The following is a 25,631-nucleotide window of genomic DNA, read 5'->3' on the forward strand; positions in this document are numbered from 1 at the left end:
GTTTCCTTATATTTGGAAAACACAAGATTTAAAAAACAGTAATATTTCATTTTTCGGTAGTGTCTTTGGTTTTGGTATCAGGGTGATGGGGGCTTCATAGACTGATTTTGGGAGTACTCCTTTTCAATCTTCTGGAAGAGTTTGAGGAGGACCAGTATGAGTTCTTCTTTGTATGTTTGGAAGAATTCCCCAGTGAAGCCATCTGGTCCTGGACTTTTGTTTGCACGGAGATTAAAAACCAGTAATATTTCAGACAAACCCCTCCTCCCACCAAATTATAACCATATTCATCTGTTTGCTTAGTCCTTTGTGACTAATCCTTTTTTTTTTGATGTGTGACTAATCCTTGATTTAAATCTTCTATGAACAGTTTTATGAAGCCATCAGGTTTTACATTAGAATTCTCCAATTTCTTACCCAGTTCAGTAGTATGATCTGAAAGTTATCAAAAACCTTTACTTGTCAAAAAGTCCTGCATATGAATCTTCTTGAAGATGAAGCTTTTTTTTTTCCCACAATGATATCAGAGTAAAGCTGTATGAATGACAAAAGACTTTAAAAATCATGGCTGGGGGAGGGTATAGCTTAAGTGGTAGAGTGCATGCTTAGCATGCACAAAGTACTGGGTTCAATCCCCAGTACCTCTTCTAAAAATAAATAAACCTAATTACCTCCCTCCACCCTACCCCCCAAAAAAGTCATGATTAAAGATCTGATTACAATGTACTTGACAAATAATCTTGGTTATTGCTGTGGCATACAAAATTTTAAGATAATAACTAGAATTATGGCTGATAATGTTTTACAGGGCCATACCAAACTTTTAGGAATTCCATATAATTTCTAGAATATCGATATTAATTGAATTTATCCATGCAGTATAACCTAAGAAGGTTTAACTCATTTGACAATGCTTCTTGTGTAATTTAACATACCAAATAAGCCTAATTAGTTTAATATCTTTCTTTGATAGTGGGAGAAAATAGTTTTCTTGCAGTGTTCTGGGGGCCCTTTGGAAAACCTCAAAGTTAGCTAGAGGACAAAGAAACTTCAGTTAGAATTTGATCTTTGTATTAGAAGTAGAACTTTAAGATAGAAATAAACAAACACATTTGGATAAAGAACAATTAAATAGTGTTTGGACAAAAGAGAATTAAAATTAAGAAAATGTTGACATGGTGGAATTTGAACCGTAAGAGGTCTGTAGAAGCCCATCTGATTAAGCATATCTGATTTACTTAACAGAGAAAAGTAACACTTATGAATGTTAAACATTCACCTTACATAGCTAGTTAGTAGCAGATACTGGACAAGACTTTCTTCTTTTTCTTTGAAAAAGGAAAAAAACATTTATTATTATAAAGCAATAAATGTTCATTATTTTACTTCCTTAATCAAATTCCCTTTTGGCATGTAATTGAGTGTGTGTTCTTTTCTGGAGTGCATAATTGTTGAGAGTATATAATATTTCACTTTCCTTTTATGAACAAACTAAAACTAACACACCCTAAAAAAAAGAATTTGATCTTTGGAAACTGTCAAAATTTCAAAAGGATTTTAAAAGCAGTCGGATTGCATCACAGGTCACTGTGAAATAATATTCACTTAACCAAGTGACAATAAAAATTTTCAAGGCAGATATAGAAAATTATAACAGATTACTTGAAAGGTAAAGAAACTTTACAATCTGTTACTTAAAAAAAATTTTTTTTAAATATATTTGTTTGTTTTGGGGGGTGATAATTAGGTTTGTTTGTTTATTTTTAATGGAGGTCCTGGGGATTGAACCTGGGACCTTGTGCATGCTAGGCATGCACTCTACCACTGAGCTACACCCTACAATCTGTTATTAAAAGCAGATCAGTATTCTAAGAAACTTTTGTCCTCTTAACAAAGAAAAAAATAAAATTCAGATTTTGCACCCTTTTACCTTTATTATTAAAATTTATCTACTCAGTTAAATTTATTCTAATCTTAGTCCTGACCATACGTGGAATTTCTTTCTAAAGACTTTTTTTCCTCACAAACCTGTACAACTTTCCATATCTATATTTTGTCCCATATTTTCTTTCCCATTTAGAATTAAACAGCTTTAGAACAAAATTACTTTCTCTTCCCTTAACAAACTGCATTACTATCCTTATACCTTAATTTTCTTTGCTTACAAAGATGTTTTCCTTATTAGTTTTTAAAATAGTTTTAATTACATATTTTAATTAGAATTCTTAACCTTTAAAAACCTTAGTTTCTAGTGAAGACCAAGAAGTAAACAATTAAGAGCTGTCTTTTACATTAGTGTTCTGTAGATTGGTCAACTTAGGGTATTTATGATTTCTAAAGAACACATGCTGTCTTATACAACATAAATTTTTTTTTCAGTGTGACACCAAACATATTTATTTATTTATTTATAATTATTTTTTATTGAAATTTAGTCGATTTACAGTCCAAACATATTTATTAATAGTACTAAATATCTTTAGTTTCTCTGTAAAAGGAAGCCTATGTTCAGTAGTTAAAGTTACAGTATCTTATTTTATTTGGGAATGACATAGATATTTCCATTGTTTAACTTCGTTTAGCAAAACCTAAGTTTCAAGTTCCCAGAAAGATTTAGAGAAACTACTTTTAAGTGAACAGTAATAAAACAGAATTTATTCCTAAATAGTTCACCTAAAAACTCTTATCTAATTTACATTTAATTTATGTAAAAGTTTTATCATATCAGCTTTATGGAAAAGGTGCAAGTCTGTTGCAGAGAACTTTTTTTTTTCCTGAACCTTTTGAGAGTAAGTTGCTGACATGGTGTTCCATCACTCTCAAACACTTTGTTTTTATTTCCTACACATAAGAAAGTTTTCCTAAATAACCACAATACAACTATCAAAATTAGGAAATTGACATTAATACGTTACTATCATCTAATTCTCAGACCCCATTCACATGTCACCAGTTGTCTCAGTAAAACGCTTCATAGCAAAAGAATCCAGTCCAGATCACATTTAGCATTTAATTGTGCCTCTGGATTGTTCTTCAGTCTGAAACAGTTTCTCAGTCTTTCTTTGACTTTCATGACCTAGATGCTTTTGAAAATTACAAGCCAATTATTTTGTAGAATATCTCTCATTTTAGACTTGTCTGATATTTCATCATGATTAGATTCAGATTAGGCACTATGGCAGGACTGTTACAGAAGAGATACTTCTCATTGCATCTCATCAGGTGGCACATGATTTCATTTTTTTCCATTATTAATGACGTTCACTTGGGTCACTTGAGGTGGTGTCTGCCAAGCTTCTCCATGATAAAGTTACTCCTTTTCCCTTTGCAATTGTTTGTGGAGATATACTTTGAGACTATGTACATAACTCATTCCTTTCTAGACTTTTAATTTTTTCATTTATTTTATTGGTATGGACTGTTTATTCAGTGGGTGATAATCCATTATTATCATTGTTTATTTTGATGCTTATGTAACGTCACATTTGGCCTGTGGGTGCCCCTTCAAGCTGTCTTCAGTGTCCTCTTGTCATATCTCATCATTCTTGGGTACTTCCTTGCTTTCTGGCACAGTGAGATATTGAAGGCTTACCTTGTACTTTGCAAGCTCAGGAATCAGCCATGATTCCTTTTGGTGGAGAATGGTGTTTAAAAACCAGGATCGCAGTACTAGATGAGATTAGTGCTATTAGAATGTCTCTGCTCTCAGTCTTAGCAGGCAGAGCTAGGGAATCTAACTATATATACACTGAAATCCATGAGTTTCAATTGTAACCTCTGATGCAGGCCTACCACCACTAGGTTCATTCTCTTTTCCTCTTTCCTTATTTGTGAGTTCCTTCTCTGAGAAATGAGAGACTTCTTCCATTATCTCATACATATTTATTTGACAATTCCCCTGTATGTAACCATTCTTCCATTTCTGGGGCTGCCCCCTTACTCAATTTCAGTTTCCTTAAGTGCGAATGCTTACCTCACCTAATGTCTTTAGGACTGAATTTTCCAGGAGAGAGACTGTTTTGTCTTTTAGCTTATCTAAAAGTCTTGCTTACAAGAATATCCAGCATTATGATGCTGTACCGTGCAATAATTTCTTTACCTTTATTTTAAGGGATTTCATCAAGTGATCAGTTATAGAAATTGAAACTGGCCTTTATTAAAGTCGATTCTCACTTTTCCCCAAATAGTACCTTATTGTTCAAAGTAAGAGAGTCTCTGTGCTATAATATTTATTCTTTGAGGCATTCAACAGATACTTACCGAGTACCAGCTATATGATAGGTACATTTTAGTTGCTGAGAATACAGTAATCAACAAAGAATCAACAAAGAAAGTTCCGACATCCATGGAGCTTACATTACAGTGAATTAGACTATAAATAAATAACGTAGTGTCAGGTAACACTAGAAAGAAAAATAAGGCAGAGAGGGAGAAAATGAAGGAGGAGTTATTTTAGATATGGTGTTCAGGCAATGCCTTTTTGAGGAGACTGTATCTGAGAGAAGCTTGAATGAAGAGATGGAGTGAGATTGTCTGGGGGAAGAGTGTTCTTGGGCTTGACTGGAGCTGAGTAGAGAGGAAGAGTAGTAGGAAATTCTTTGAATAGCTTGCTAGTAAAGGCCTTTGGCCATTAAATAGGGTAATTAGTGTCAGTTTACATAGTGACCTTACCACACTCAATGAAGAGGGGTTCCATTATAAATACATATTTAAAAGGGGTTTTCAGCCTTTATTGGAAATTATTCATTAAGCAGTTTTATATTGTGTAGTAAATTGTTATAAGGTAGATTTGTAAAGGCGTGTATGTGTTTGGAATTGCACACTGCTCCAAATTGGCCTAAGCACAGCCTGCATAGACATCTTTCCAGAGTTAGAGATATCAGATAAAAAGACTCCTTGGCCTATACAGATGAAGAAATTATTAACTAATAGTAAAATCAAATTAGGACAGGAACAGCCTAACGAGAAAAGAGTCATACTTAATTAATATGACAAAGATAAATCTAATGAATCTATGGTTCAAGACATTAGCCACTTTTCTGAGTTGACATAACCTATGTTAAAGCTAATCTTAAAGAAAAATTTGACTTTATACCAACATTTGCTTAGAGAACAAGTAAGAAACAAATAGAATCAGAAGACTGCAGGATACTAACTGCCAGATCAGAAAGAACATATGTATTATCCTGGCATTCATAATAAAATGAATATTCAGTATTAAAAAAAAAAGAAAGTAGGAAATGAGACCAGAAAGGAAGCCAGGGATGAAGAGGATCATGTATAAGCTAAGATAAGAACTTTGGAAGTTTTGAGTAGGGAGTTGATATGATCCATGTTTTAAAAGATAGTAGGATGTGTAGGGAATAAATCATAGAGGGATAAGGGACGATGCAAAGTTATCAGTTGGTCAGGTGGCTTTCAGACTTTCACTATAATGTACAATAAGAAATACGTTTTAAGTAGTGATCTAGTACATATATTCATATATTTATATATTTATAATGAAACCACACAGTACTTGCCCTTATTACATGTAATGTCTTGTGATATTTTCCATTCTTAACTACTTCTATTTCATTACAAAAATATAGTTTGTAACTCAGTGATTTCATAAATCATTAATGATTGTACCCACTGTTTGAAGAAGTATTAATCCACTATGATAAAGCATTCTTGTGCATTGAGAACCTTTGTAGAGACTCATGTAAGGTGACTTCTTTTTTGAGAAATATTTTTTGAGGAATATCTTATGTTATAATTGGGCATTTATGGTACTCTGAATAATAGCCTTTTAACTAGTTAGAAATGAAAGTAAATGTTCTATTCATAGTATTTACAGACTACAAAATTTACAGACTAGCAACAAGTTAATTTAAATAAGGTATAAGACATCTTTATTTAAAAAATGAAATATAATTGGAAGATATAAAATAAGTTTTGAATAAATGGAGAGATATATCATGTTTCTAAGTGGAAAAACTTTCTATCATAAAAATGTCAATCCAAAATCTAACATTTCACTTTTTTGTGTGTGGAGACTGCATAAAGTGGTCTTAAATTTTGTGTATGTCTGAAATTTTTCATAATAGAAAGGTTTATAAGAAACCTTCTCTCTATAATTTCCCTTTTTTCTTTTAATATTCTCTTTGTAGTTTATCCCAGTTGATAGATGTACATCTGGTTTACTCATTTTATTGATAATTAGTCCCTTGTGTGGCTAATTACAGTTTATTTATTCGGTTTCCTGTTGATTGATATTCGTTTCGAGATTTTCACTATTATAGACAGTGCTGCAGCTAACACATTTGGATCTATTTCTTTTGTCCTGAAAGGATACCTGTATTTTTTGTTTCACAGAGCAATGCCTAGACTAACTCCCTCCTCCCAGCTACAAACTATTTATGTGTATATGCTTTTGTAGGCCACCCAGTCCTACCTCTCTGTGTGTATGCATATGCATGTTTGTATAAACAGTATAGTTTATAAAAGGGTTCAGATTAGGCTGATGATACTGTACACTGGTTGTATGGAATGAGGGGGTATACTTAGAAGGTAAATATTTTCTTTTTATATCTTTTAATGTAAAAAGTCCAAAGAAATTAAGTTTGTGTGAGTGACATCTTTTTAAAAATATTCATCTTATTTATTTTTATAGTCTGGTTTTATGGACAGAAATGATAGCATATTCCTGAGTAGAGAAGTGGTAATTCTAGAGATTTTTTAAAATAATAGCTTTAAAATGTACAATTCTATGATTTTTAGTGTATTCACAGAATTTTGCAACCATTGCTATAATCAGTTTTAAAATATTTTTATCACCCGAAAAAAGAAACTCCATACCCATTTGCAGTTACCCATTACCTCCTTCTCCCAGCTGTTGTAACTACAAATCTACCTCTGTGTCTGTGGATTTTCTTATTCTGGACGTTTTATACAAATAATTTATGTAATGTATGGTCTTTTGTGACTAACGCTTTTCACTTAGCATAAAATTTTCAAGATTCGTCTGTGTTGTACCATGTCATCAGTACGTCATTCCTTTTTATAACCAAATAATATTCGATTGTATGGATATACCCCTTTTGTTATCAAATATTTATCAGCTGATGGACATTTGGGTGGTTTCTACTTTTTGGGTGTTACAAATAATGATGTTATGAATGTTTGCATACAAGTTTCTTATGCAGACTAGGAGTGGAATTGCTAGATTATATGATAACTATGTTAACATTTTGAGGGACTGCCAAATTATTTCCCAGTGTAGTTGCACCATTTTTACATTTCCACTAGCAATGTATGAGGGTGCAATTTCTCCACATCCTTGTCAACATTTGTTATTTTCCATCTTTTTCATTTTAGCCAACCTAGTTGGTATAAGTGGTATCTCATTGTGGTTTTGATTTGCAGTTCTCTACTGGCTTACAGTGTTGAACATTTTAACGTGTGCTTACTGGCCATTTGTTTACCTCTTGGGAAGTATATTTAAATGTCTGTTTAAATCCTTTGCTCATTTTTAATTAGATTATTTTTCTTTTTATTATTGCATTGTAAAAGCACCATGTTTTACTGTATTTTTTTTAAGTGTTGCTTTGTTTTTAAGACTGATTTTTCCTCCTCTCATTGGAAGGTCCTGTCCAAAATGCACTGATGTCTTCACAAGTCTCAGTGAGCCAAGGATATAATTCTCAGCTTCCTGGATCCTACCCTCACCTAATACCAGCAAAGACTTTGAATCCAGTCTCTGAACAATCTAACTATGGTGGTTCCCAGAGTGTTTCTCCATTAAGTAATTATCAGGGACCTGGACAGACTCTTTATAGACCACCTGTGGCTTCTAATCCAATGACATCTTCAATCCGTAGTGGTCCTGTTCCCCAAATGCCACTACCTACTTCTCAGAACCCAGCTGCTACACCAATGCCTTCTGGTAGCTTTCTTCCTGGAACCAACTTACCACCACCTTTGAATTGGCAATATAACTACCCGTCACAGACAAACCATTGTCCTCGTGCATCATCCCAACCAACCATGTCTGGGAATACAAATTTGACAGGTCATCAGTATGTTTCTTCTGGAGATACTTCACTTCAAAACAACTTCATGAAATCAGGTAGAGTTCTTATAGGAGTGCTTAAAATGTAGAAATGGGAAAATTTTGCTTGTTTAAATGTTTGAATTAACATTTCAACCTTAAAATTGTATGGAAGGCCATTAATTTTTTAAAATCATTGTTAATCTTTAAATAGATTACTTCTTTAACCTTTGAGTTAACTTAAAACCATGGATTGTTCCTGCTTTGCTTCTTTCCTTTGAAGGTATCCTCTGAGTTTGTTTGAGTCACCCATAGTATTTCAGAGTTTCAGGTGTGCATGCAGAACACTTCCTTAAGGACTGTCCATTACTTTTATTAATGGGGTTCCATCTTGTATTCTAGGGAAGCTCAGTCCCTGTGGTCTCTCTTTGGACTTGATCTGAGGCTTGGCTTATCTTTTTATTATGGCTTAGACAATTTTTCACTCCAGAAACCATCAGATCCTGGAGGGACAGGTGAAAACAGACAATACTTTTGGAGTAAGGAGTGTTTTTGAGCACATCTTTGGTCAGAAAGCAGCACATGGATATTTATCTCTATGTTTTCTTTCAACAGTTTGATAATTTTAGTTCCTCCGTTTAGGGGTCTGGTCAATTTTGTTTATGATGTTAGGTAGGTAGATGTTCTGTGCATGTGAATATATAGTTGTCCCAGGACTATTTGATGGAAGGACTGTTCTTCCTCCCGCTGAATGATCTTGGCACCCTGTTGAAAATCACTTGATCATAAATGTAGGGTTTATTTCTGGACTCTGAATTCTATTCCATTGATCTATATGTCTCTTTTTATACCAGTACCAAACATCTTGATTACTGTAACTTCATAGTAAGCTTTGAATTTGGGAACTGTTTTTTCTTTTTCAAGATTGTTTTGGCTGTTCTGGGTCCCTTATATTTCCATAAAAATTTTTGAATCAGCTTGTAGATTTTTGCAAAAAAAAAAAAAAAAAAGACAGCTGTGATTTTGATAGGAATTGTGCTGAATTTGTACATGCGTTTGGGAAGAAAGCTATGTATTCTTGGACTGACGTCCAAGATCATTTTATTTTTTAACGTCAGTATTTGGTCATATCTATTTCAAAAGTAGCTTCATTTAACTATTTCACTGTTCCTTTTTTGCTATTAAAATTTGTGTCATATATGCTTATTAACATTAATAGTGTTTCTTTGAAAAGCATTTCAAATTCTGTATTGGGATCTGCAGGTTGATTCAGCTCAGCAGACATCCTCAAGGAAATGAGCTAGTAAAAGCTTCCAGGTGAAATAGTAATATCAGTAGTTACCTTTTTATATATTCATGTGTATTTCTGCATCTATATACTACATACACTTAGTTTTGTGGTTCGTTAACTGCTGAAACTGTGTTTCTTAGCTTCTTGACTAGCCATTGGCCCTGGTGAATGTATTTTGACCTTGTAAATTAGACTAAGGCTGCTTCTAGAAACTTAGTTTCTTTGGAGTTATCTTCTGACCCAAAATTGTTAGAACCAAAACCCTTCTGTTACTTTTATTCTTATTCATTTGACACTGAGTGAGCATTAATCACTTTAAATTAATGAATATTCACTTCATTATTAAGAATTATAGGTACATTTATTGACTATTGTTATTTTCCAGCACTTTACCAAACTTTTATGCATGTTAACCTGACTCAATTTTTACAGCAGTATGTTTTACAGATAAGAAGTGTGAGATTTGAATAATTTGCCCAAAGCCACAAGAAAACAGTTTGGGAAAAGGTACTATTTAAAAACTATTTAAGAGTAGGTGTAGCCTCTTATTAAAATGCACATGATCAATTATCTGAAATATTTTTTTGGCTATAACAGGCCTTCAGCTAGAGAGCCTTGATTGCAGCACAGATGTGGTGAAAGAGACATAACCAACCAGGTGCTAAAACCTTACAAGGTTTACGTATAAAAGATACATTTCTTTTAGGTTCATTTATTAGCTTATGTATGACTACTCTTCTTTTTTCTTAATGAGATCTCTTAAAAAATTCCCAATTTTTTTTACCTCTGTTTTTTTAACCCATCATTTATAGTAGGTGTCTGATTGATCTCAAAACCAATTTATTCTAAGTTTCTAGTTCACAGATTAAAATTCTCTGACTTTTTCCCCAAGAGGCCACCTTTTAGCATCCTTACATTAACTTTAGGGATCTCAGAAGGCAGATTCTGAAACTCTAGCTATTAGTGTTCTAAATAAGACTCATTCAGGTTGAAAAAATAATGTCTGTTTTATGAAATGTAGCATGTTTTGGATTCAAGAATATTCCTCTTAAAGCTGTGAAAAAATCTCTATAAGCTCACTTGTATTCTGTTAAACATTAGGTTGTTACATCTCTGTGGCCAGATGTATCATGCATTCTTGTTCTTGCTGAGTTGTTAATGTACCTTGCCCTTTTGTTCCTTTAACTTGTCCATATTGCCATAGAATGTATATGTGCTTGTTTGATAAGAGAGTTACATGGCAGTAATCTTTGTCTTCACTTTTGACAACAGGGCACTGATCAGTCTTGTTGGAGATCGTTTTTCAATTTGGCCCTGGAGAATTGAACAGTATTGAGGAAATGTATTGAAAAATTTCATGTTTAGGTATCTTTATTCCTTTAGTTTACAAAATACAGGTAGAATATATTTTTAAAAATTGGGGGTAGGGTGGGAATAAGGTAATTAGGTTTATTTATTTATTTATTTTTTAACGGAGGTACTGGGGATTGAGCCCAGAACCTTGTGCATGGTAGGCATGCACTCTACCACTGAGTATAATATATTCCCCCCAGGTAGAGCATATTATAAGTAAAATTAGTTACCTATTTCACTAACAAATTCAGAGGATAAAAAAACCTTGGAATGAAAAATTTAATGACGTGAATTTTATCAGTATTTTATCTGCTTTGTTCCTCCTTTTTGGCAAATGAGACGGTAGAAGCAATATTATTGATTTGAATGAGCGGGTGGTTATGGGTTTCAGAGTTTTCCATGTCACATAGAAGAATTTCCCCAGGAGTAACTGACAATGTTTTTATACAAGTCAGAACTTACTGTCCTAATAGAAAATTGGTGAAACTGAGTCAGTGAGATACTGGTAGATACAAGAAAAGATATCATGTCATCCTTAGTTTAGTTTGATGGGTAGTTTTAAACCTCTTGGTTAGCAGTGTTTCATAAGATTTATACACAAACTTTGGATTGTTTCCTGATTTTTAAGCCTAGGGAATGTTCTTAACATAGTATTTAAGTGAATATTGAAAATAAACTAGTTTTAATTATTATTAGGTAAACACTGAAAAGAGTACAAATTTATAATCTAGTTTTAACAGGTTATATCCCCAATAAAAGTGAAGCAAAATGAAATAAAACTTGGAGGATTTAGAATACCCACAATGCTTTGAAAGCTAACTCTAAACCTAATTGATGATAATTGAATGGACCTTATTGATAGGCATTCATAAAATTTTATTCATGTTAATTTCTACTGGAATATTTGATGTGGCCTGTTGAAACTCTGTGATCAGTTAATGAAAAATTAATAAACAGGGCATTGTATCTATTCTGTAAGTGATTTGAAGCTGATTTTATATTTATACTTCTTTAATTGACAGGTAAGAATTATGGTAGGAGAGACTTGGAAATGTATAAAGTATGCATATGAATTAAAAAGCTATTAATCTGGAACGTTAACTTATTTCTGGTAATTTGTCAGTTTATAATTAAAATATAAATTTGGAAGTTACTTAGATATGGAAAAAGGCTGTTTTGGCCTTTTTCCTTAAGTTCTTAAGTGACCTGTGAAAAACCAATGTTTCCATAGGATCTGCACCCCCCTTAGTGAATCCACCTCTGCCTACCACTTTTCAACCAGGAGCTCCACTTGGGTCCCCTCCAACTGGAGCACCACCTCCAGTGAGGGCCCTTACTCCTCAGAAATCATCACATAAAGTTGTGCCCCCTCCTTCGTTTAATTCAGCTAGCAACCAAGAAGGTAAGCATGGCAAAAACCAAGTCTAGTCCTAAAGTTTTAACTGAGGATGGAAGGATCAATATCATCTGAATTCTGTGCATTCAAATCATATTTTTTTCAGAAAAACTAGTTGTTTGGGTTAGGGAAATTCTAAATTCCCTTAGGAAATTAGAGTTTAAAAAAGTTCCTCAGAATTCCCTGCCCTATGCTAGAATGTAGACTAGCTTTTGGGATCACTGCTGTTAACTTTTTTTTGTTGTTGCTGTGCAGATTTAAAAATCATGGCTATAAAGTTAGATGCCTTTTGGGAGATGGAGGCGAGAGGGGAACATGGACATGGTGTTACAGCTATCCTTTTAATATATAGGCTCTTTTCCATGGAAGCAGTATTTTGATTGCCACTGTCATTGTAAATATTAACAAATATTTATGACCTTAAGTAAAAAGTCAAATATACAATCATTTTGATGTTTTATATAAATAATAAAATGTTTAAAAGCATTGTCTTTAGATATAACTTTAAAATATGTTTATTAATTTAAACAAAATATTTTGTAAAATTAGAAATTTGATTTTAGCAGAAATATAATCATTGCAACAAGATGTTGAAATAGGAAAACAGAAGAGGAGGGATAAAAACCACTGCCCATATCCCACTACTCAATACAATCAATATTACTGTTTTTGTTTTTTCTTTTAGCATTTCCTTTTTTTAGTATTGCAAGTAGGGAAAAAACTGACCTGTGAATAATTCGAAAAGAATGGTGTTAAAAATGACTAACAAAATGATAAAGCAATGTCCCACTGGTTGCCACATTATATTTTTGAAAATCAAACTACAATAAATATTTTAACTTTTAACCAACTAAAAATATGCCCTTTTTGTTTGTTTGTTTCTGTAAATAGTTTTGACTAATGTTTACCCCTGTATCAACTCATGGCTAAAGTCATGATGGTCTTGAGAATTTGAAAGAAGTTACTAACTTTATTGAAGCTATTAAACTTATCTATTTGGTGTTAAAATGACTGTTAAAATTAGCACCTTTCTTATGTGCTAGAGGTTGATGCTGTTCATTAATTTTAGTTTCTTCTGTACCTAAATTAGAGCTAATAAATAGTAGAGGTACCTAGAGATAAATTTTTATTATTCATTTTAGTGGTTGTTCTCTAGACTTAAGCGCAGTTGTTCTAATGAATATGTATCACCTTCAAATTAATTCTAGATTCTACTCTGTTTTTCCATATTTTGAAAAAAAGATTTTTATCCTGATAATTTTGTCTTTAAAGAGCATGTATTTTGGTGATTCTTTTTTTTAGTGTGTACTGCTCCTTAGAGGTTTTTTTAATGCTGCTCTCACGACTGCTAAAATTTTTCAGATAGTATATAACTTTATAAACTCCACAAAGTACCATTCTTTATTTTATATATTTAAAAACTTGCATTGTTTAAGAATTTTATTTTCACATTATATATTTTTCCTGGGCTGTGGTTTATACTATTTGTCATTTCAAAAGTTACTTTAAATTTTAGACATTAGATCAAATCTTGCAGAAATTGTAATAATTGTTCTAATTTAAATATTGTCAATAAACTTCCTTCTTAGGTGTTCCATCAAATACTAATAATGGATCTATGGTGGTTCACAATAGTTATGATGAAATTGAAGGCGGTGGCTTCTTGGGTGAGATGCTATGAAAGTTTTTTGATTTTTTTATGTGTTCCTTGTAGAAAACAAAGAAGAAAACTTCATAATTATGTCATGCAGTGATATCTGTTAGCATTTTTTATCTCTATGCTTTTAGATCTTTTGTTAGCTTTTTTACATTCAGAATTGGAATTATTGGCTTCATTATTATTGTGTTATGACTGTAGAGTATTTTGATCAATTAGATCTCTTTAAATTTATTTAATCAGTTGAACAGTTAGTATATTTTAAGTTGTTTTGAATTAGTATTTTAGTCTAAGTACAAACTTTAGTACATGCTATGAAAGGAAATCAACTATACTAAATTTATTTTTGTGTGTTTCCAGCTGTAAGTCCACATTAGCTAGATTTTAATCATTGCTATTACTTTGTTATTCGTGTTTGTCTTATTTTACCAAAGTGATAAGTGAAAGTATTAAATTACTCAAAGGATTGTGGAGTTAAAATTTCTATAATGTAATGGATCTATGTGTTGATTTAAAGTACTCTGGAGTATAAAATAGAACTTAAAAGTTACCTTGTTTCTAGCAACACCACAGCTTACTAATAAGAATCCCACAATGAGCAGAAGTGTTGGATATTCATATCCCTCCTTGCCACCTGGTTATCAGAACACACCACCACCTAGTACAACGGGAATGCCACTCTCTTCCTTGAATTACCCAAGTGGGCCACAGGCTTTTACTCAGGTAAACTTTTTATTTTCTTTCTTTCTTTCTTCCTTTTTTTTTTTTAACCTATGTTCTACCTTTTAGTTTAAACTGTATTCCCATGAAAAAGTTTTAGGAAGGTAAAAATGAACATTTTTAACCAACTAGAATGATAAGGAATATTTCATAAGGCTTTTGTTCTGTTACGTGCTCTAACACCAAAAAATTGACCAGAGAAAGTAGATTACAGTTTTGTTATTGAGAGAGAAATTAAGTAACCAAGTCCTTATACTCTTCTCTTTTCAACTGAAGGCTACTTACTTTAAAATTAAATGTCTTCAGACTCCCTTAGGTGCTAATCATTTAACTGCAAGCATGAGTGGATTAAGTCTACATCCAGAGGGGCTAAGAGTTATCAATCTCCTTCAAGAAAGAAACATGCTTCCATCAACACCTTTGAAGCCTCCAGTTCCAAATTTGCATGAGGACATCCAGAAACTCAACTGTAACCCAGAGTAAGGCTTCACACAGTGCTTCTTATCAAATATGACATTCTACTTGTTGTAAAAGTTTTCCACGTTTTTTTGGAGCTTCATGTGTTAGGACAAGTTGTACAAATATATTAAGTTATGAAAGTAGTTCTGCCTGCAGGAAACAGTGCTTAGTTAGTTGCTTGCTTGATGTTTGAAGTGTTCTAAGTCAAGAAATAGGGTTGTAACCCCTGAGCTAATAGCTGCTCATATCTGCTCTAATGGGACTATGATATTCATTATCATTATAGTGGCTACATTATATCTTCAAAGTCCAAAGTATAGGGATTTGAATCTTATAATTCTTTATCTGCTTTCATTTTAAATTGTTTCTCATACCAAACATAATTTTAATATTCTTTTCTCTCCTAAAATTGATTGTGAGTTTAAGTGTGTATGAAGACTTTCTGATAAATTGAATTTTATTTTTAAATAGTCTTTTTAGAACCTTCAGCAAAACCGAGCTTTTCAGTAATAAACTTAACTTTGCACTTACAAATTTGGGCCATCACCTTGTAATTCCAGTGCAATCTAGATTTACTGAAAGAAAAATAAGTTGTTTGATAGTCTGGACTATCTTATACACAAGCTTAGAAGAGACTTTTAATTATATAAAACAGGGCTATTACCATGCACCCTTTCTTTCCAAAAAGGATTTAAATATTTAAAAAGGATAAAATTTGTGAGGACCTATTGAACTATTTCATTAGTAATCTGATCCAATGTTAAAATGTATACCTGTTAAGTCTTTTTCTTTTTTGGTCCAAAAGAAATCATAGTAACAACTGACACGATTTTTACTTTGGTATAGGTTATTTCGATGCACGCTGACTAGCATCCCTCAGACTCAGGCCTTACTGAATAAAGCCAAACTTCCTTTGGGACTACTGCTTCATCCTTTTAAAGACCTAGTGGTATGTTTTAATAGTGAAAGTAAATGTCTTGTGGGAAATTATCTTGGTGATGAGGAATTTTCTACATGAGTGCAATAATTTGAGCTATCTTTCAGAATTTGACCATTAACAGATTCCTTTATTTGTATTTCAACCAGAAATTTGATTACTAAACACTTTCACAATGAGATAAAATAAACATATTATTGAAAAATTTAAGAGGTACTGAACAGAATAGAGGTACTGAAAAAAAATAAATGAACCATACTATTTTAAAAAGTTGTAAATTGTTTACTCATTAAACGACTTTACCCAATTTCCCAGTTCTGCAATTCTTGGAGTAAAATCTGTTGCTTTAAGAAGCTGTTTCAGAAAGAAAAAACAAAAAGAAGAAGGGAAAAAGAAGAAGAAGCCCCTCTACTATTGTCCTAAGACTCTGGGTCCTTGACATGTGACCATGTACTTCTGAGAAGATCAGTACCTAAGTGACTTACCCATAACAAACCTCCTTTTGGTGATAGGATTGTATTGCCTTTTTAAAAATTTTAATACTGTAGATCTTTTATTATATAGGATAAGCTATAAATAGGAGCATATTGAATATTTAAATATAATTTAACCATATTTTACTTTGTGACAGTTCTTTTATGAGAACTTAGTGACCTGTTAATGTAGCATGAAGAAACTTCCTAATTAATTGGTCATTTTTTTTAGATTGATCCTTCCTTTGCCATTCATCTCAAAGATACATGTAAATTTACTATGTTGTTTTTGCAATTTTAATTTTTAATAAGAAGATAAGTACTTTCTAAAAGGCAAAATTTAATGAGAATGGTCCTAAGGAAAATCACTGGGGTTTAAAAATCAACAAATTTTGCTTAATTTTTTGTGGGGTGATATGGACACATTTTGTTTGTTTCTTTTTCCTTTTTACTTTTTTTTCTTTTCTTTTTCTTTTCTTTTTCTTTTTTTTTGAGGGGGAGACACATTTTCTACCTTGGTTTCTTTCCTCCAGTGTTACAATATCCCAACAATTATTTGGACGTTATGGATTAATTACTTGAACTTTAGGCATGATGATCACTGCCTTTAATAAATTAGTTCTGTTTTTTTCAGCAATTGCCTGTGGTTACCTCCAGTACAATTGTGAGATGCCGTTCCTGCAGGACATACATCAACCCTTTTGTCAGCTTTCTTGATCAAAGAAGATGGAAATGTAACTTATGTTACCGAGTCAATGATGGTATGTTTTGTTTTGTTTTAAACATTTAAACATTTCTACATGCATTGTAGGGAAATCAGACAACACAAATGTGAAGTTTAAAAAAAAAACCTTGTCCTTTAAGAATTAACAGTCATGGGGGAAGGGTATATATAGCTCAGTGGTAAAACGCATGCTTAGTATGGACAAGATCCTGGGTTTATCCCCAGTACCTCCATTAGATAGGTAGATAGATAGATAGACCTAATTACCTCGCCCCAAAACATACAAAAAAATTAAAAACAAACAAACAAACCATGTCTTATTTACTTGTAATCTTTTCACGCAGAGATAAACGTCTATTAGCTTTTTTCTGGGCATTTATACTTACATATAAATAATTATATACTTCTTAAGCAAAAAAAGTGATGATATTATTTTGTACCACTTGGTTACATTTATTATATTAAATGTATAATAACTGGCATAATATTTCATGGTATTATTTAAGCCTATAATTTAAGAAATTTTTTTATTTAGAAATTTTCCCATGCCTTTTCTCTAGGGTGAAAGAAAATAAGCCTACAGAGTAGCTGCCATTAGCTTCATTCACTGCTATATGAAGGGAGGTGGGCAGTGCTAGAAGGTTAGTTGAATGTAGTTTTCTCAGTAATTGAGGAGGAGGAAATCTCTCTTAGTAACTCTTTCATAGTTTATATTTGAGGAATATTACCTAACTAATAACATTATATTAGGATTAGAGAGGAAAAAAGGGTATGCCAATATCCACATTGAAAATTAGGTCTCTGTTTAGAAGGAAATTTCATTAAACATTGGGGAATGGAGGAACTTGAGATATTTTTAAAAATCATTTTTATTGTTTATATGTGTTTTTTTTAGGTGTAGAGTAAAGTGAGGGTAGGAAAGAAACATTCTTTTTACTCCAAAATAATTCAGAAAATGTGTGTATGTATAGTGTTTAGTATACCTTTAAAATCTTATAAATATGTGCTTCAATATATGAAATTAAATTGTAAAGGTTGAAGTCACTTTCATATGCAGCCCATACCATTTCATAAGCTGTGGTGACCCTTTAGCATATATCAGAATTTGAATTTTTAAACAGTTACTGGGAAGACAGATGCAATGATAATTTAGAAAATGGTCTTCAAGCACTAGTGTATTATAAGCAGTAGGCAATTGATGTTCCCAAGAGGTCTTATTAATTATTGAAACTCACCAAACCTTTAGGCTTTAACCTTTGAAGTATTTTTACCAGAGCCTTCTAGAGGCAGTCAGTCTGTACATTTCATATGTCAAATGTTACTATCCTTGTACCATTGTGAAATTTAAGACAAAGTTTAGTCTTGCATTTAAGAAAATAATTGGCATTTAATGAGTTTTTATCCTCCTTTCAAACAATTTTAGAACAACTTCCCAAGAATTAAGACAAAGAGGATATTAGAAGATAGGAAAAGAAAAATCACAATGATTGTAGTTGTAAAAGTAAAAAATACTGAGTGCCATTATGGAGGGAAACTGAATGGAACTCAGAATCAAAGTATATTTAGTCTATATTGAATTATTTATAAATTCGTACATTAAGAAAACAGCCAAATGCACGTATATTAAATATACTTTAATAAGTGTATTAAACTTAATCCTTTCAGTTTTATCATTATATGTTGTTAACTTACATAGTTCCTGAAGAATTCATGTACAACCCTTTGACCAGAGTCTATGGAGAACCTCACAGAAGACCTGAAGTTCAAAATGCTACTATTGAGTTTATGGCTCCTTCAGAATACATGGTAAACTTTCACTTTTTTACATAGCATAAATATTTCACTATACTTGGTTTTAAGTAAAACAGTATAGAACTTGTGGGGGAAGGATATAGCTCAAGTGGTAGAGTGCATGCTTAGCATCACAAGGTCCTGGGTTCAATCCCCAGTACCTCTTCTGAAAATAAATAAGGATACCTAATTACATCTCTCCCACCAAACAAACAAACAAACAAACAAATACAGAATTCTTTAGGAAAATTATAGATTTTTAAATTGGTAAATATTATCTTTGTTTATAATAAAAGTAATTAATTAGTATGTAAGGGTAAGTTTGAAAAGTAATAGTGTAGGGGGGAGGGTATAGCACAGTGGTAGAGTGTGTGCTTAGCATGCATGAGGTCCTGGATTCAATCTCCAGTACCTCTATTAAATAAAATAATAATAAATAAAGTAATAATAAATAAATAAACCTAATTACCCTCCCCAAAACAAAACAACAGCAACAAAAAAGTTTAAAGTAGTGTATATAAGTTTCCACTTACGTTTCTTGTGTATCCACTGAGAATTTTGCAGTATAATATTGAGATGATATTTACTTTTAGGTCATTCCAGTTTTTTTCTGTTGCAAATAATGGTATGATGCACATCCTCTTGCAATTACTTTTACATATTTGTGTATCTGAGGTCTTGCATTTAAAATGATAATAATTATGCCTAATGTTTAGCATTTTACATTTTACAGAGTACTTGTATCTTATTTATTTATTTATTTTTACCATTTAAAATTTATGTATCTATTTTACAATATCATATTTTTGTAATTGAACTATAGTTGATATACATTATATGTTACAGGTATACAGTATGGTGATTCACACATTTTTAAAGGTTATACTCCATTTATGGTTATTATAAAATACTAGCTATAGTACCCATATTGTACAGTACATCCTTGTATCTTATTTTATACCTGATAGTTTGTACCTCTTAATTCTCCACCTCCCCCTTCCCCTTCCCTCTTACCCCTGATAACCACTGGTTCCTTCTCTACATCTGTCAGTCTGTTTCTTTTCTGTTATATTTACTAGTTTGTTGTATTTTTTTTAGATTCCATATGTAAGTGGTATCTTACAGTACTTGTCTTTCTCTGTCTAACTTACTTCACTTAGCATAATGCCCTCCAAGTCCATCCATGCTGTACACCAGAAACTAATACAACATTTTAAATCAACTGTACTTCAATTAAAAAGCAAACAACCAACCAACCCACTTAAAATATGGGCAGAAGAACTTCAGGCATTTTTCCATATAGGAAATGTAGATGGCCAACAGGAACATGAAAAGTTGCTCAACATCATTAATATCAGGGAAATGTAAATCAGAAGCACAGTGAGACATCACCTCATACCTGTCAGAATGACGATCATCAAAAAGAACACAAATAACAAATGTTGGCAAACATTTGGAGGAAAAAAGAACCCTGGTACACTGTTGGTGGTAATATAAATTGGTGCACCCACTATGGAAAATAATATGGAGATTTCTCAAAAACCTAAAAATAGAACCACCATATGGCCCAGCAGTTCCACTCCTGGGGATATATCCAAGAAAAACAAAAATCATAATTCAAAAAGATACATATACCTTGCAATTAATAGCAACATTATAATTGCCAGGATATGGAAGCATCCCAAGTGCACATCAATAGATGAATGGATAAAGACGATGTAGCATATGTAAGTAATGGAATACAACTCACCTGTAACAAAGAAGGATATTTTGCCATTTGTGGCCCTTCGTTCACTTTTTTTTTTTTTCCCACTTCAAAAACCAGAATTTTAGAACTGGCATAAACATTTCCATTGTATCCAAAACAACAAAATGCCTACAAATAAACTTAATGAAGGAAGTTACCTATACTCTGAAAACTGTAAAACATTGATGAAGGAAGTTGAAGATGGTACAGAGAAATGGAAAGGTATCTTGTGCTCTTGGATTGGAAGGATCATTATTATCAAAATGGCCGTACTACCCAAAGCAATCTACAGATCCAGTGCAACCCCTGTCAAAATACTCATGACATTTTTCACAGAAGTAGAACAAACAGTTCCAAAATTTATATGGAACCAATAAAGACCCCAAATTGTCAAAGCAATCTTTTGTAGGTCTTTTTTTCCTCTTTCTTCTTTTTGTTCTCTTTTCTTATGGTTTGATGACTAGAGAAGTTCCTTTAACATTTGTTGTAAAGCTGGTTTGATGGTGTTGAATTCTTTTAGCTTTTGTTTATCTGTGAAGCTTTTGATTTCTTCATCAAATCTAAATGAGAGCCTTGCTGGATAGAGTATTCTTGGTTGTAAGTTTTTCCCTTTCATCACATTGAATTTATTGTGGCATTCCCTTCTGGCCTGTAGAGTTTCTGCTGAAAAATCAGCTGATTCCCTTGTGGGAGTTCCCTTGTATGTTATCTGTTGCTTTTCTCTTGCTAATTTTAGTATTTTCTCCTTATCTTTTAATTTTTGTCTATTTGATTACTCTGTGCCTTGGTGTGCTCCTCTGTGGGTTGATACTTTGTGGAACTGTCTGTGCTTCCTGGACTTGGGTGACTGTTTCCTTTCCCAAGTTGGGGAAGTTTTGGGTTATTATCTCTTCAAAAATTTTCTCAGGTTTTTTCTCTCTTCTTCTGGGATCCCTATAATGTGAATATTAGTGCTTTTCATGTTGTCCCAGAGTTCTCTTAAACTATCCTCATTTCTTTTCATTCTTTTTCTTTTTTTGATTCTGCAGTGGTAATTTCCTCTAATCTGTTTTCTAGCACAAGTACTTTTGATCATCACAAACAGCTCCCTTAATTAAGCTAGGGATACAGCTGTGAAAGCAGATTTAGTTAAATGAATTGCCAAATACCTTTTTTTTAATTCTTATTTTTTATTGAAGTGTAGTTGATTTACAATGTTAGTTTCAGGTGTACAGCAAAGCGATTCATATATATATATATAACTATAGATATATACTCTACAGATAGATAGATATATCCAGATTCTTTTCCAGTTCTTCAAGAAATTGAATATAGTTCCCTGTGGTATACAGTAGGTCCTTGTTGTTTATCTCCACATATCTTTTAGTAAGTGGTAGAGCTTGCATAAAAATCCGGGACTTTTCATATGGCTACTCTTTCTCCATGTCATAATATAAGGAAAAAGAATATGAAGATAAGACTTAATACCAATTTTTAATATTTTATTTTAGTATATTTTTGTGGTAATCTCTATCTGGTTAACTGGGGCCATTTTAGTATAGAAATTTTGAGAATTCAGTCTCTTTTCACCACATAGAAATTTCAGTGTAGAAAACATTTTTGTAACACTTAACTGGTTGGTAATACTTTCTGCAGTGTAAATGTCCCTTTGTTGAATTAAAGCCAAAAAATTGGAAGCATTTGTTCTTTTGAATTGGCCTTCCTGGGTTTATTTTCCAGGTTTTGTAAAAAAAAAAAATGGCTTTTTTTAAATTTGGAAGCTTGTCTTAAATTTGGAAGTTATGCTCTTGTGAGTCACCTCTTGGGCAACCTATGAATTTGACAAGTGGTATGTGCAAAAAAATATAAGAATTAGTGTAATATATGCTGAGTTTTGATTGTGGTTATTTGATGCTTTTTATTGAATTGAAAACAAATCTTTGAATTTGGAAATTTAAAATATTCTTGTACATTTTTATGGAACTTGGCTGAAATATCTTGGTTAAATAATCAGCTCTGGCTAACTTGATTTGTCATTTTCAGAACTGTAATTTCCCTAAATTGTGAAATATAATGTACTTAAGGAAAAGTCTATAAAACAAGAATATATAGGTTACTCAATAATAATAACACCTGTGTTAGCACCACCCAGGTCAAGAAACTGAATATTGCCGATACTCCCCAACGCCTTTCTGATCACATTTCTTCCCCTTCCTGTCCTACAAAAAGCACTCTTCTGACTTAAGACAATCACATCCTCATTCTTCTTTTTCTGAGTATGTATCTAAAGATAGTATAATATAGTTTTACCTGTTTTTTAAACTTCTTTTCTTTCTATATTGTTTTTCTTAATCTGTTACTATTTATTATAGTCTTCACTCACTCTGTAAATAATGCTTGTTTTATTGTTTTGCTGTATGTAGGCATGACAAATGATAGCTTACATATAATCCTGTTAAATGTGTTTAATGAGATCCTTTTTTCCCTTCAGTTACGACCACCTCAACCTCCAGTGTACCTCTTTGTATTTGATGTCTCTCACAATGCAGTTGAAACGGGGTACTTGAATTCAGTTTGCCAGAGTCTGTTAGACAATCTGGATTTGTAAGTATCTTAAATTAGAAACTAACAGGGTTTATAAAAGGAATAAGTAATTTTAAAATATTTTTATAAAAGTGATATAATTATGTTCTAAAGGTCCACTTAAATCAGTTGTTAGCTTTAGGCCTCACTTTCTCTGAGAAACATTAATTTAACTTTTTATTATGGGAAAATTTCAAACATGTAGTAAATAGAAAGAATTTGATGAACTTCCAGGTACTGTTCCTCAACTTCAGTATTTTAACCTTTTATCTGTTCTTCCTTCATGTAATCCTGCTCCTCCCAGCCCAGCACACAGTTTCCACCCCCACTAGAGTATTTTAATGCAAATCTCTGTAAGCATATCATTTTACCTAAAAGATACTTGGAATTATTTTTAACCCTAACTAAAATATGAGTATCACACCAAACAAAATTAGCAGTAATTCCATCATATGATCTAATACCCAGTTCAATTTTTGTTCCTGGTTGTCTCAAAAATGTCTTTTTACTATAGGTTTGTTGGAATAAGAATCTAAAACAGTGTCTACACATTGCATTTGCTTGTCATATGTCTTAAGTTCCTTAAAATAACCTTACTTTAAGTGGTTCTTAGATACTTACTGTAACCCGTAAAAGCTAGCTTTCAGTGTAATGAAGTACTACTGTGCTCTTGTGTGGTAAGGAAGAATGTGCAGGACTAAATCTCTTCAGAAATGGACTAACTCCCTCACACTGGTGAAAGGCTTTCTTGTTCTTACCAGCATTTGTATTTTTAATGTTGTAGGTTGTATATAGGGATTATCTGTTGATGAGAGAGTTCATTGACTCACCCAAGCATGAACAACAAGAATGAAAACTAGTTTATCTTTTCTCCTATGAAACTAAGGTCTATATATATAAGTTCTTTGAAACAGATTCTTTTACTGATCTTCTTAAATGAATGCATTAAACAATATAAGAAGAGGTTTGGGCAAACATTTTTTTTTTTTAAGATATGTACTACCTAAATCCCTATATTGCATTTTGGAGTTGGTATATGGTATTTTTTTGAAGTATTTTTTGTAAATTAAAATCATCTACAAACTTTTGTATATACTTTACAGTATTTTTTAATGTGTCATTTCCTCAGTGATTAATATAACTTTATATGGGTATAGTGAGTTTTGGGTTGCTGTATTATTGCTGGGTTTGATCGTTTGGCTTATATGTAATGTTTTCACTTTGAGTAGGGTATGTTTTCATGGTGACTAATCAGTGCATGGGTTAAAATATTTATGTTGGGACAGTTTCCATCTCACAAAAGTAGATATTTGTACGTAAGTCTTTGCAGATATTTTAGGTATATATATGTATATGGGAATACTTGATAAAATACTCTTCTGAATTTGCTTTTAGGCTTCCTGGCAACACTCGGACAAAAATTGGCTTCATAACATTTGATAGTACAATCCACTTCTACAGTCTTCAAGAAGGTCTCTCTCAACCTCAGATGCTAATAGTTTCAGATATTGAAGGTATATATTGTATACGTAAAATTATTTAACTGCCTTAAGAATTTTTAGTTTTAGAAATATTTTATGACTGTTTGACGAATTAGGAATGTGTGGTATGATTCTATGGTATTGAGGAAAACCTTGAGTATAAAATCATAAAATTGTTGGAAGTGTAAGATTCCTTCAGTCAAATCTCTTATTTTACAAAAGAGGAAACAGAACTATGGAGGTAAAGTGAGTTCTGAGCAAGGCAACAAAAGCAAGTTAATGTTAAAGCTCATTCAAGAAGTATTTGAGGATAGACATAGACTGTGGAACAGAATAGAGAGCCCAGAAATAAGCCCTCACATATATGGTTGATTTTTTGACAAGGATACCAAGACCATTAAATGAGGAAAAAACAGTCTTTTCAACGAATGGTTCTGGGAAAAGTGAACATACAAAAGAATGAAGTTAGACCTTTACCTTAAACTATATAGGAAACAACTCAGTGGATCAAAGACCTAAACTTAAGAACTAAAACTATAAAACTCTTAGAAGAAAACATAGGGGAAATATTCATGACCTGGGTTTGGTGGCGATTTCCTAGACATGACAGTAAAAGCTGACACAACAAAAGGAAATAAATAAATTGGACTTCATCAATGTTAAAAACTTGTACGTGAAAGAACACTATCAAGTGAGTGAAAGACAAGTCAGAGAATGGGAGAAAATATATACATATGAAAGTCATATATATGATGAAGGAGTAATGTAAAGATCTCTTCAGCTCAGCAACAAAAGAATAACACAATTCAAAAACGGACAAAGAACTTGAATACACAAGTCTCCAAAGAAGATACACAAATGGCCAATAAGCATGTTAAAAAATGCTCAACATGTTTAGTCATTAGGGAAATGCAAATCAAAACCACAATGAGATACCGCTTCATATCCATTAGAATGGTTATTAGCAAAAAAATGGAAAATAACAAGGGCTGGCAAAATTGTGGAAAC

At 32.3% G+C, this 25,631-nt stretch overlaps 1 protein-coding gene across 3 annotated transcripts in view; it reads left to right on the forward strand.

The window, feature by feature from the left end:
• SEC24A (SEC24 homolog A, COPII coat complex component) overlaps positions 1-25,631 on the forward strand; it is a 61,604-nt gene that overhangs the window by 10,348 nt on the left and 25,625 nt on the right. For 2 of the 3 annotated variants that reach the window (XM_031449053.2, XM_031449051.2), the window contains exons 2-11: positions 7,628-8,110; positions 11,908-12,078; positions 13,662-13,739; positions 14,292-14,452; positions 14,756-14,928; positions 15,755-15,857; positions 16,953-17,079; positions 18,739-18,848; positions 23,051-23,163; positions 24,538-24,656. In XM_031449053.2, coding sequence (XP_031304913.2) covers positions 7,628-8,110; positions 11,908-12,078; positions 13,662-13,739; positions 14,292-14,452; positions 14,756-14,928; positions 15,755-15,857; positions 16,953-17,079; positions 18,739-18,848; positions 23,051-23,163; positions 24,538-24,656 — 1,638 coding nt within the window. The remainder of the gene's footprint in view (positions 1-7,627; positions 8,111-11,907; positions 12,079-13,661; positions 13,740-14,291; positions 14,453-14,755; positions 14,929-15,754; positions 15,858-16,952; positions 17,080-18,738; positions 18,849-23,050; positions 23,164-24,537; positions 24,657-25,631) is intronic. The other variant, XM_031449052.2, reaches the window with a different exon arrangement.

This window comes from Camelus dromedarius, chromosome 3, assembly GCF_036321535.1.
Source record: "Camelus dromedarius isolate mCamDro1 chromosome 3, mCamDro1.pat, whole genome shotgun sequence".
NCBI classification, from domain to species: Eukaryota; Metazoa; Chordata; class Mammalia; order Artiodactyla; family Camelidae; genus Camelus; species Camelus dromedarius.